The sequence below is a fragment of the Staurois parvus genome, unplaced genomic scaffold (assembly GCF_062004578.1).
Source record: "Staurois parvus isolate SC_StPar_1 unplaced genomic scaffold, SC_StPar_1.0 ptg000235l, whole genome shotgun sequence".
Classification (NCBI taxonomy): domain Eukaryota; kingdom Metazoa; phylum Chordata; class Amphibia; order Anura; family Ranidae; genus Staurois; species Staurois parvus.
Genome location: NW_028318031.1, coordinates 3,476,514 through 3,490,065, shown reverse-complemented (window position 1 = coordinate 3,490,065; position 13,552 = coordinate 3,476,514). Strand labels below are relative to the sequence as shown.

Genomic DNA, 13,552 nt, shown 5'->3' with positions numbered 1-13,552 from the left:
GCCGCGACCCCTTAATACAGTTCCTCATGTTGGGGTGACCCCCAACCATAAAATTATTTTCGTTGCTACTTCAGAACTGTAATTTTGCAGTGGGAGGAATAGTGCCCCATCATTGGTATCAGTGGGAGGACTAGCGCCCCATCATTGGTATCAGTGGGAGGAATAGTGTCCCATCGTTGGTATCAGTGGGAGGAATAGTGCCCCATCACTGATGTCAGTGGGAGGAATAGTGTCCCATCGTTGGTATCAGTGGGAGGAATAGTGTCCCGCCATTGGTGTCAGTGGGAGGAATAGTGCCCCATCATTGGTATCAGTGGGAGGAATAGTGTCCCATCATTGGTATCAGTGGGAGGAATAGTGTCCCATCATTGGTATCAGTGGGAGGAATAGTGTCCCATCGTTGGTATCAGTGGGAGGAATAGTGCCCCATCATTGGTATCAGTGGGAGGAATAGTGTCCCATCGTTGGTATCAGTGGGAGGAATAGTGCCCCATCGTTGGTGTCAGTGGGAGGAATAGTGCTCCATCATTGGTATCAGTGGGAGGAATAGTGCCCCATCATTGGTGTCAGTGGGAGGAATAGTGCCCCATCATTGGTGTCAGTGGGGGGAATAGTGCTCCATCATTGGTGTCAGTGGGAGGAATAGTGTCCCATCATTGGTGTCAGTGGGAGGAATAGTGCCCCATCATTGGTATCAGTGGGAGGAATAGTGCCCCATCATTGGTGTCAGTGGGAGGAATAGTGCCCCATCATTGGTGTCAGTGGGAGGAATAGTGCCCCATCATTGGTGTCAGTGGGAGGAATAGTGCCCCATCATTGGTGTCAGTGGGAGGAATAGTGCCCCATCATTGGTATCAGTGGGAGGAATAGTGCCCCATCATTGGTGTCAGTGGGAGGAATAGTGCCCCATCATTGGTATCAGTGGGAGGAATAGTGCCCCATCATTAGTATCAGTGGGAGGAATAGTGCCCCATCATTGGTGTCAGTGGGAGGAATAGTGCCTATCATTGGTGTCAGTGGGGGGAGGAATAGTGCCCCATCGTTGGTGTCAGTGGGGGGAGGAATAGTGCCCCATCGTTGGTGTCAGTGGGGGGAGGAATAGTGCCCCATCGTTGGTGTCAGTGGGGGGAGGAATAGTGCCCCATCGTTGGTGTCAGTGGGGGGAGGAATAGTGCCCCATCGTTGGTGTCAGTGGGGGGAGGAATAGTGCCCCATCGTTGGTGTCAGTGGGGGGAGGAATAGTGCCCCATCGTTGGTGTCAGTGGGGGGAGGAATAGTGCCTATCGTTGGTGTCAGTGAGGGGAGGAATAGTGCTTATCATTGGTGTCAGTGGGGGGAGGAATAGTGCCTATCATTGGTGCCAGTGGGAGGAATAGTGCCCCATCATTGGTATCAGTGGGAGGAATAGTGTCCCTTCATTGGTGTCAGTGGGAGGAATAGTGCCCCATCATTGGTATCAGTGGGAGGAATAGTGTCCCATCATTGGTGTCAGTGGGAGGAATAGTGCCCCATCATTGGTGTCAGTGGGAGGAATAGTGCCCCATCATTGGTGTCAGTGGGAGGAATAGTTCCCCATCATTGGTGTCAGTGGGAGGAATAGTGCCCCATCATTGGTATCAGTGGGAGGAATAGTGCCCCATCATTGGTGTCAGTGGGAGGAATAGTGCCCCATCATTGGTATCAGTGGGAGGAATAGTGCCCCATCATTGGTATCAGTGGGAGGAATAGTGCCCCATCATTGGTGTCAGTGGGGGGAGGAATAGTGCCTATCATTGGTGTCAGTGGGGGGAGGAATAGTGCCCCATCGTTGGTGTCAGTGGGGGGAGGAATAGTGCCTATCATTGGTGTCAGTGGGGGGAGGAATAGTGCCCCATCGTTGGTGTCAGTGGGGGGAGGAATAGTGCCCCATCGTTGGTGTCAGTGGGGGGAGGAATAGTGCCCCATCGTTGGTGTCAGTGGGGGGAAGAATAGTGCCCCATCGTTGGTGTCAGTGGGGGGAGGAATAGTGCCCCATCGTTGGTGTCAGTGGGGGGAGGAATAGTGCCCCATCGTTGGTGTCAGTGGGGGGAGGAATAGTGCCTATCGTTGGTGTTAGTGGGGGGAGGAATAGTGCCTATCGTTGGTGTCAGTGGGGGGAGGAATAGTGCCTATCATTGGTGTCAGTGGGGGGAGGAATAGTGCCTATCATTGGTGCCAGTGGGAGGAATAGTGCCCCATCGTTGGTGTCAGTGGGAGGAATAGTGCCGCATCGTTGGTGTCAGTGGGGGGAGGAATAGTGCCTATCATTGGTGTCAGTGGGGGGAGGAATAGTGCCCCATCGTTGGTGTCAGTGGGGGGAGGAATAGTGCCTCATCGTTGGTGTCAGTGGGGGGAGGAATAGTGTCCCATCGTTGGTGTCAGTGGGGGGAGGAATAGTGCCCCATCGTTGGTGTCAGTGGGGGGAGGAATAGTGCCCCATCGTTGGTGTCAGTGGGGGGAGGAATAGTGCCCCATCGTTGGTGTCAGTGGGGGGAGGAATAGTGCCCCATCGTTGGTGTCAGTGGGGGGAGGAATAGTGCCCCATCGTTGGTGTCAGTGGGGGGAGGAATAGTGCCCCATCGTTGGTGTCAGTGGGGGGAGGAATAGTGCCCCATCGTTGGTGTCAGTGGGGGGAGGAATAGTGCCCCATCGTTGGTGTCAGTGGGGGGAGGAATAGTGCCCCATCGTTGGTGTCAGTGGGAGGAATAGTGCCCCATCGTTGGTGTCAGTGGGAGGAATAGTGCCCCATCGTTGGTGTCAGTGGGAGGAATAGTGCCCCATCGTTGGTGTCAGTGGGAGGAATAGTGCCCCATCGTTGGTGTCAGTGGGAGGAATAGTGCCCCATCGTTGGTGTCAGTGGGAGGAATAGTGCCCCATCGTTGGTGTCAGTGGGGGGAGGAATAGTGCCTATCATTGGTGTCAGTGGGGGGAAGAATAGTGCCCCATCGTTGGTGTCAGTGGGGGGAGGAATAGTGCCCCATCGTTGGTGTCAGTGGGGGGAGGAATTGTGCCCCATCGTTGGTATTAGTGACACCCACTGACACCAATGATACTTACCTTGCTGACCCCTGCTCCAGCCTGGGCTCGCTCTCTCCCTCTCCCATCTACAGCCTGCAGAAGCAAAATTTGCACTTACCTGTCAGCTGTCTTCCTTCTCTGGCCTCTCTCCTCTTCACTCGGTCCTGCAGCTCCCTCGATCTTCTTCGATCTGCGCGCTCTGCCGCTCGGCTCCTCCTCTCCATGCTCCACCTCCTCGCCGGTGATTGGCCGCCTGTGTGCCTCTCCTGAGCTACAGTTCCGGTGGCCAATCAGCGGCGAGGAGGCGGAGCTGTTGAGTGATCCTGGAGGTGTGGCCAGGTTACAGGGGCAGCATATCATCCCGCCCACAGATCGCGAGACAGAGCAGCGGTGTCTCGGTTCCTAAGACCATCGGAAATATGTGTTTTCCGATGGTCTTAGGCGACCCCTGGGAAATGGTCGTTCGACCCCCGAAGGGGTCGCGACCCCCAGGTTGATAACCGCTGCTTTAGAGGGATATGCTTTGTTCATATTTTATGTATGAGGTTTACAACCACTTTAATTTGTTTAGTAAGAAAACTCAACAGTAGCCTTTTAAATGCTCCTGCAGGCTGAAGGTGCTTTTTTACATCTGACTATAACATATCCATAAACTATATGGCAAACTCTATACCAGGGGCGGACTGACGATTCGAGCACTCGGGCACTGCCCGAGGGTCCGGGGTCAGTAGGGGGGCCCATGAAATGCCCCTGGTACCTTTTATAGGCTTTTTTGGGTGTGCTTTGAGTGTGGGCAAGGACACAGGGGCCCCATGATCCCCTATTGCCCGGGGGCCCATGAGTTGTCAGTCTGCCCCTGCTCTATACATTCCTTGTACAAACATTTAACTCAATTAACAACAATTTAAAATTGACTGTAAGCTCCCAGGAGCAGGGCCCTGCTAACCCTCTTGCATTGAATTGTATTGTAACTGTGCTGGCTTACTTTAAAGTGCTGCACAAAGTCAGCACTGTATAAATCATGAATACTAATAATATTAACTATTTTAGTCTGTATACAAAAAGAAAACTGTATTCCACCATGATTTTCTGTGTTCCATTTAGATGTTTACAAGATGAACTGTCTTATACTTACTTTCTTCATCTGGTGAGTCACTGAGATAATCCATGTCACTTTCCAATTCTGTATAATAAAATAATGAATAGGATAAAAAAGAAATTGTAATAGCACCAAAAAAAGTTAGATCAGGAGGAAAATTAACAGAATTTCCTCTTTTTAAAACAAACATGGGTTTATGGGACTGAAGTAAAATATATTCATCTTAATCATAATCTGTTTTCAGATTCACCCTAATAAAAGTTAGGTCTAGATACAGCATGTGAACTGGAGACCCAAAATACTGTATCTATGCATTTTTTTTAATTTCCTATCGAATGCATCTCCCTTCCTATACTACAACAAACTTTGTTTGAAAACTTCTTAGCCATTAAAGTTACCATGATGATGGGATGAGGAGCAAACAAGCAAGCATAACTGAATTACTATTAGGGTTGGTTCTCTCCACCCAATGGAGCATTGGCCTTGTTAATATTGTTTTCTTTTGTAGAGTATATTTTACACCCTTTTTCCATTCTTCACACATTTTCTGGCACCATGTTTTTTTGGAGCTAATGAGCTATTATTGGCATAATATTTTCTTCATGTGTATAAAGAACAAACACACTGAGCACTACTAGGCAAAAATGATAAGAGAATGCATCTGAAAAAAGGAAGTTCAAAGACCTAATCAGGTCAATATATCCACTAGGAGGCAGCTTGTGATTAAAGCAGGAGGTAACCTTGTATATAAGTCAAGGGACAGGGAAAACAAATGCCATCTAGGTGTAGTATTAAAATAACCTTTTAATAATCAAAAACAATTGCACTCATAAAGAAGGTACTGATCAAGGCATGTGTAACATAAAGGTGGTCATCAGTCCCGGACCGCAGGACAGGGGCATATTTACCACAAGGCAAACAAGGCAGTTGCCTAGGGTGGCATTTTTTGGGAGGGCAGCACTGCCCCCCCAGAATAAGGGAGACACGTGACATGGGAACCAGATGGGATCCGAGAGAGGCTGCAGGCTGTGAGAAGGTGTATGCAGAGCCCCAGCTCTCGTTCCCAGGGATGTCCAGAGCTGTGCAGGTCAGTGTCTTTCTCTCTCTCTCCATGGGGAGGGAGGAGTTCGGTGGACAGTGTATGGGGGACGGTAGGTGGGGGAGGGGGGCAGGGGTGTTGTTTGGTGAATGTCAGGCTCTCTCTGTGAGGGGGGGGGGTGTTCATTGGCATCAGGCTCTCTCTGGAGGGGGCACCAATTTATGTGTTGCCTAGGGCAGCACAAAGCCTAAATACACCATTGTTGCAGGAGATGGAGGCTGTGAACCCAAATGATGGCCTGAAGAAGGAGCGCATGCTCCGCACGAGTTGCCATCTTTGATCTTCAGTTCCGGTTATGACGTCACTTCCGCCTGCCATGCTGCATTCCACACCGACCAGGAAGCCCTGGTAGCCTCCAGAACATCTGCCAGCTGGTTCACAGCCTCCGTCTCCTGCTGTCCGGGAGCGGCACAGATGACCACCCTTATTGTTACACATGCCTTGATCAATTCCTTCTTTATGAGTGCAATTGTTTTTGATTATTAAAAGGTTATTTTAATACTACACCTAGATGGCGCTTGTTTTCCCTCTCCTATATTTTCTTCATGGTAACTTTCTTTTATTGATAGAATTTTTTAGAATTAGGATTCAGTTTCATTTTAGGGATTAGGCTTGGTGGTTAACTTAAGGTTGGGCTTAGGGGCATGCTTTCAGATAAAGGTTAGGTTAAGAGTTACAGCTAAGAGTTTGATTTGGGTTAAGGGCTAGGTTTAGGGATTGGGTCAGTTTAGGAGTTATGTGGAACTAAATCCTCTTATCTTTTGCAGCCGTCTTAGCCTCTCTTTGATCTGCAGTTACCATGGTACTGCACATGTGATCAGCTAAGCAATTATCTATTTGATGGCTTGACATTTTATTTGAGAGCTAACATAAGCGCACTAGTAACTGGAACAGTTATTATTTAAGGCATGCCTTGAATTTAACTGTTTAGGGAAACAGTTAAATTGGTGGATTTTATTCTGCTTTAGGATCAAGGGGTATATAAAAGAGGAATTAAACCCTCTTATTCTTTTCAGCCAAGGAAGCTGCCATCTTAGCCTCTGTTTGATCTGCAACTGCCATGGTGCTGCACATGTGATCAGTTATGACACCAACAGGGGCGGACTGAAAACTCATGGGGCCCCCGGGCAATAGGGGATCATGGGGCCCCTATGGCCTTGCCCAAACTCAAAAAAGCCTATGAAAAAGGTACCAGGGGCATCTCATGGGGCCCCCTACTGACCCCGGGCCCTCGGGCAGTGCCCAAGTTTCCAAATGGTCAGTCCGCCCCTGGACACCAACCATTTGATGGTTTGACAGTTTGGTTCTGAACACAAGCAAATGTGACAGTTAGCATTCCTGGCTAAAAAAAAAGTAACTGTTTTTTTTTAAAACCATTATATCAATGGGTTTTGTTCTGCTTTAAAGTGGTATTAAACCCCAAAACAAAAAGTAATATATTGCAGCTCACCAATTCATAAATACATTTAAAAAAGCTGAAAATTGTAAGCACCTCTGTCAATGTGAAATGGGTTGCCTTAACCATCAACCTGCCACATTGCTAGACGGCTTGGCCTGTTGAAGGAAGAAATATAACAAAAAAGGAAGCAATATAACAGATTTACTGGTTGACTCAGTAGATGAAAATAAAGGAAAAGCCTTAAAAAGGAAACTACATCTAAAAATTGTTATTCTGCAATAAAATACTTTTTTGTTTTTGGGTTCATTACCACCTTAAGTCTTAAATGTAGGGGATAAGATAATGGAACCTTATTTAGTTATTATTTGGGGTGTAATACTTTGCACCAAAACAATTGCATCTAAAATTAATCTACCATGCAAAGGCTGAGAATGATTACTTTAACACATTATGGAAACTATATCAACTTTCCTATGGTGGTCCAAATGCATTATAGAAAAACTATTTGCTTTAACAAATCATTCTTACTGCACTCTTGCAGCTTGAGATGGCAGTGTCCAGCCATAGCCTTGATGCAAGCTTGTGATGTGCTGTTCACCTCTGAGCAGAAGCGCTGATAAAAGCCACACAGTTGACTCACTGACCAGCTCCTTTCCACTGGATCAGCTTCATTTTCTGCAGTCAGCAGATCCTCACAGGTTGGCTCCATCTCTGCTGCTTTGTCTTTTTCTGTAAATGGCCAGAGCAAGTGTTGTTCAAACAGTAAATAAAGTGTTTGTACCTTATATCATCTTTCCTAAAAGAAACATGGAGGCTACCTATGCTAATCTGCCTCTGAGAATGTTAGCTGTCTGGCTGTCATTATTATTATTATACAGGATTTATATAGCGCCAACAGTTTGCTCAGCGCCTTACAATATAACAGGAGACAATACAGCAACAGTACAGTTCAATACAAGAGGAATAGGAGGGCCCTGCTCCTCGGAGCTTACAATCTAGGAGGGAGGGGCTAGTGGTACAAAATGTAGTAACTGTGGGGGATGGACTGGTTGGAAGAGTAGAAGATTCCATTATTAGCCAATGGCAGGATAGGCTTCCCTGAAGAGATAGGTTTTCAGAGATCGCCTAAAAGTGAGCAGAGTAGGGGATAGTCTGATAAATTGGGGTAGAGAGTTTCAGAGGATAGGGGAAGCTCTGGAGAAGTCCTGGAGACGAGCATGGGAGGAGTAGACAAGGGAGCTAGAGAGCAGGAGGTCGTGCGAGGAGCGGAGAGTACGGTTTGGGTGATATTTAGAGACAAGATCGGTGATGTAATTTGGGGCAGAGTTATAAATGGCTTTACACGTTATTGTTAATGTTTTGAATTTTATCCGATGGGCAATGGGAAGCCAGTGGAGGGATTGTTAGAGAGGGGTGGCAGATACAGAAAGGTTAGTAAGGTGGATGAGTCTGGCAGCAGCATTCATGATAGACTGAAGAGGAGATAGCCTGCGATGAGGTAGGCCAATGAGGAGGGAGTTACAATAGTCAAGGCGAGATATAACAAGGGAGTGAATAAGTTGCTTAGTAGTTTCCAAGGTTAGGAATGGGCATATCTTGGAGATGTTGTGGAGGTGAAGTCTACAATATTTGGACAGTGATTGGATTTGGGGGTGAAAGGACAGATGGGAGTCTAGGATTACACCTAGCACCCTGGCATGAGTGGAGGGACTGATTATTGTGTTACCGATATTTATGGTGAAGTAAGTGGAGGTGGCACAGGCTGGGGGGAATACTAAGAGCTCAGTTTTGGAAAGATTGAGTTTGAGGAAGTGGAGTGACATCCATGCCGATATGTCACTTAGTAGTTTAGTAATGCGAGAGGAGACTGAAGGGGTGAGGTGAGGAGTAGAAAGATAGATTTGTGTGTCATCAGCATAGAGATGGTACTAAAAGCCATGGAAGTATATCAAGTGACCAAGGGAGGACTTGTAGATGATAAATCTCTTGTGTCAATACTTTCAGTCACTAACCCAAAACAAGACTTTCTTGACCTGTATATTTCTTCTGAGTTAGTGTCTCAAAAAGTATTCAGATCAGAGGGCCAGCATAACAACCAGGAACTAGCACGTTCAAAAGGGGGTCAGCAATGGTGCATTGGTGGTATATTAACACGTATACACGTGGTTAGCCTTCAAAAATTGTACTCATTGTACATAACTGTTTATGGTAAAGTCCAATGAAGTGGTTGGAACGTGTAGTGAAAAGAAAATGGTAACTACAGAACTGAGATTGTTAAAAGGCACAAGTTAAAGTATGTACCAAAAGCAGCAGGCTTTATGTTGAGATTCAGTGGTTGATGTTTTTGAGGGTAGATTCAGTAAACGTAGTAAAGATAACTCATGATTTAATAAAAATAAAAGATAGTTGGAAATTTTAGGAATTTTTAGGAAATTTTCCGTTCAAAGCAAACGGAAAACGAAAGGTGACTGATTATTTGGCCGAATTCTTGGCCTCACTAAAAAAATCTCTCAGGTCTCAGGGAACCCCTGCCAATACTTACAATATCTTTACCTAACAGTATGTAAAAACAAATATTGAGCTAAGATATAATTATAAATAAAGAATAAGGAATGTGGTACACTTAGTTTGTTTGACACCCATGGCCGCTTTACACTACAATTATTTTCAGTAATTATATTAACCAGAAAAGAAACACAGACAATTGGGGTGTTCTCCCACATTTGTGGTCAAGAGGAATTGCCCCTTACATTGGTGGTCAGAGATATACCCCGTTACACTGGTGGTCAGTGGAGAAGGGCCTCCTTACACTGGTGGTCAGAGGACAAGAGCCCTATTACCATGGTGTTTAGTAGAGTATGGCACTATTACACTAGTGGTCAGTGGAGACGGGCCCTTTTACACTGGTGGTCAGTGGAGAAGGGCCTTCTTACACTGGTGATCAGTGCATAAAGGCCCTATTACACTGGTGGTCAGTGGAGAAGGAATCCTTTACATTAAAGGTCAGTGAAGAAATGTCCCCCTTACATTTGTGGTCAGAGACGTGCCCTTCTACACTGGTGGTAAATAGAGAAGGACCCCTTACACTGATGGTCAGTTTAAGAAGGACTCCCTTAGATCGGTGGTCTTTGGGAGAAGGGCTTCATCCAAGTGATGGCCAGTGGGAAAAATGCTACTTACAATGATGGTCAGTGGGAAGAATGCTCTTTTGCAGACATTGGTATTAGTAGTTAATACATTGCTTACTGTTGAAACAGTCCCTAGCAACATCTGGAGGAACCCGAAGGTTCCATGGAACCTCGGTTAAGAAATCCTGAACTAGACAATAAAATGACCTCAGCAATAATTTTAAACCCAAACATTCTATATTTAGCAGAAGAAGTAAATGACATTTAACAAATAGAAGTAAACTAAAATTAAGTGTGACACTCATATTACACTACTTTCTAAAATCATGTTATAATTGTATATTCATTTTTATTTATTTGTGTATTGTTTGCTTTATTGTAATAGTATTGTTTTTTATGCACACCCCTTAATAACATGCATACAAGGCTTGTGTTAATTAAGATTTCACACTGCTTAGTTCAAATTTCCTGATGTCAGAATCAGGGGCGGACTAACCATTTGCAAACGCAGGCACTGCCCGAGGGCCCGGGGTCAGTAGGGGGCCCCATGAGATGCCCCTGGTACCTTTTTCAAAGGCTTTTTTTAGTCTGGGCAAGGACACAGGGGTCCCATGATCCCCTATTGCCCAGGGGCCCCATGAGTTGTCAGTCCGCCCCTGGTCAGAATACTACCACAGTGCCACACTACAGAGACAGCTTTATAGTTTATACACATATGGGAACCAAGCCAGTCAAGCACTCACAAGACATGAATGGATCAATGCAATTTGCTACATAAATACATACACTATCCTATATAGAACCCCAAACCAGTTCTTTATACAGCTACATTTATATATTACATCAATTTTGATAATTTTGCTTGTGATTGAATTGTTTTTTCTTTGTAATAAACAGGTTTTTATAAAGGTAATCTTCAATTATGTCAGAGAAAGACATTAATATTGAAAAAAAGCAAACACATCTTTGTCTTGGTAGGACTGTGTTCTCATAGTGTATATAACATGACTGTGAACATTCTACCCAAGCAGATTTTGAAGAGGAACATCTTAATGACACCACTAACCTCTACATGGTACGCTGAGACTGGTACATTCTGGGAAGAGGCAGAGAACGCATCTTTGACACTCCAGCTGACGACGATTGTGCTCTTTAACTGCCCCCTCCAGAGCCTGCAGAGCTGTTTTAAGGGCTACTTCCAGAATTAAAGTTCCCTTGTTAGACAAAGCTGTAAAAAAAGAGAGATATTTAGTTACTCACCAAACATTTACTATAGAGCAGACAACTGAATTTGCTGCATATGGCCAAATTCCCATTGTGACATGCCAGTGCCAAATTGACTTGCTTTTATCAAGATATTGACATTTCTGAAAGCTAGCAACATTTTAACCAAAAGACAGAGAAACAGATTTAATTGTTAATTTCTTTTTAGAAACAAAGCATTGCACGTTGTTCTCCATCAATGAAAACAGAAAGTTTGGAGTTAGTGATATCATTTGTTGGCTTAGAAATGGAATTAGTACAATTTTAAATTTTCTGATCTTACAAACTCATGTGTATTATTGCCTCCGTTTGGATGAATGACAGTACAGTCTGCATACCATAGTTACAATTACAGTAACTAGTAATTAGTAAATGATCTTTTGAGGAAACATCAAAGAGGAAGAGCTAGATAGCTTGTGTTCTACCCAACACTGATTCAACTACTGCACCTGCTCTGAAGGACTCACCTTGCAGCACGCTGGCTGGTAATCTGTATTGCTCCTTACTTACTGGAGCACAGTCAGTCTGTTGTAGAGCCAGGAATGACATCATGAACACAGTCCACCAAAGGAGCTGCATTGTATACTCCCCAATTCTCTCACCGAGGATGCGAGCTAAAAGTTTCTGAGGCTTGTTATTCTTCTGTAATACCAGACTTCAGATTATTGTTTTTTTTCTCAAGTGCCTATGAGCGTGGCCCTCTTGTAATCACCACTTTGTCTTTGGCTCAGTCTATTATTCTCTCTTATATAGTCTATGCCCCTGCTATTGACTCAGTCTCTCTCTTTACCTCTGTCTCTCTGCATGCACTGTTCTGTTTATGTGTTTTCACTCTCTCCTCTGCCTTTGTCTCACTGCACCCTCTTCTGAAGTTGACAGTTGGACAATACGCAGCATGGTTAGTTGCGCTGTATATGTCCAGGACCACAGGAGGGGGTTGTGGGGAGGAAAGGACAGTTCCCAAGCGTTCTGATAAACTGCTTGATTCATTAATGCTTTGACACAGATGCCAGGACAGGAGGAGGCGGTGGGAGGGAGTCTGTAGACTGGATAGGGTGAGAAAAGAAGGGTTTGTGTTCATTAGCACTAGGGTTGATCTTAAGCCTTGCTACATCATCTCCCGTTATGAACAATTGTTCAGACTGTACAGTAAATGCGCTCACCCATGTAACACTTTGTCTTGAATAACTTCAGAGTACTGCTTTGATTAATGGCCTAGGCAATAACTCGGAACCTTCTTAAACACAATATACGTTTAAAAATATATGTAAAGAGTCATTCAAACATAAGTATATTCAAAGTCCATCACATCTATTAGTGCATATATAGGATGAGACTTAAGGCTCTGTGTACCATTTTTGGTGGGAGTGCTTCCGGATTCACAGCTTCTGGAATGGAATCTTTGCCTTGGTGCGTAGGGTCACGGGAGTATCGGGTTCCTCAGGCGCCCCACATTGCTCTGTTAATGCTTCAATGGAAGGTGTTCCTCCCAACATCCAGCATTTGATATTTTTTTTTATATTTTTGGGGGCAAGAATGACCATCGCTAAATCTTGGAGGTGTTCCTATGTGTCTCTGGAACAGGCAAATAAGAAAGTAATGTGGATTATGTAGCATGAAAATATGGTCAGTATTTTACAAGATATGGTTACAAAATTTGAAAAGACATGGAAGCCATAGGCCAGATACATTATATGTATGTTTGCTTTGTAACCTAATGGTTTTTTTTATAACTTTGAAGATGATTGTGATTTGTCCAGATGTCTTTTTTTCTTTTTTCCTTCTCTTCCACTTATTTTCTCCTCTTCTTGTTTCCTGTTTTTTTCATCCTGGCCCCCACGGAACCTGAGGATACAGTCAAATGTCCGTGCCAGGAAGTATAGTCCCTTTGAGATATGTATATGCTCCTACCTGCCTGGGGTAGCTAGTGGACCAGAGGTTATGCCCGAGTCCAAGATTTATTTCTCTGATGTACTGCTACTAGGTGTTTGGTTAATGCTGTATTTGTCAGTGGAGAGAAGAACACTGCTTTCCTATATTCTTTGCTTATGTGTGCATTTGGCAATTTTTGTACAATTATTGGATTTCTCCTTATATATGAAAACCAATAAAAAATATTGAAAGTAAAAAAAATTTAATTACTATGTGTCTTTAAAACTAAAGTATGGACCCAAATTATTTTTGTACATTTTTCATTGTAAAAATAAGTTACCTCTAACAAATTTGCCCCATGTCTGGCTGCTGCAGCGTTTGTTATACCTTTTACTTTTGGTTGATACCCAGAGAACTTTGGAAATAAATTAACATGTTAAAGCTTATATTAAGTTTAGGTCAACTTTAAAGAATGTGTAAAGCCACGATTAAATGATATCAATGGTCACATACACTTTCACTTTATAACATCAGCATTGTAATAGCAATACAAATGATTGTTATTACTTACAATCCAAAGCTTACTTGAAAAATCTCCCTTCATGTTGTAAGTTCTGCCTGTCTGCTGATCACCTCTTTCCACAACTTCCTTTGCA

The 13,552-nt window shown here is 44.4% G+C and overlaps 1 protein-coding gene across 1 annotated transcript in view; it reads right to left on the bottom strand.

Annotated features, from left to right (window-relative positions):
- The window catches only part of PRSS56 (serine protease 56), a 62,160-nt gene extending 50,270 nt beyond the window's left edge, over positions 1-11,890 (bottom strand). The window contains exons 1-4 of the mRNA XM_089680170.1: positions 11,492-11,890; positions 10,828-10,989; positions 7,162-7,362; positions 4,172-4,219 (exon numbers count right to left, since the gene is read on the bottom strand). Of these exons, the coding sequence (XP_089536296.1) occupies positions 4,172-4,219; positions 7,162-7,362; positions 10,828-10,989; positions 11,492-11,603 (523 nt within the window). The 5' untranslated portion in view covers positions 11,604-11,890. The remainder of the gene's footprint in view (positions 1-4,171; positions 4,220-7,161; positions 7,363-10,827; positions 10,990-11,491) is intronic.
- Between the last annotated feature and the right edge of the window lie 1,662 nt (positions 11,891-13,552).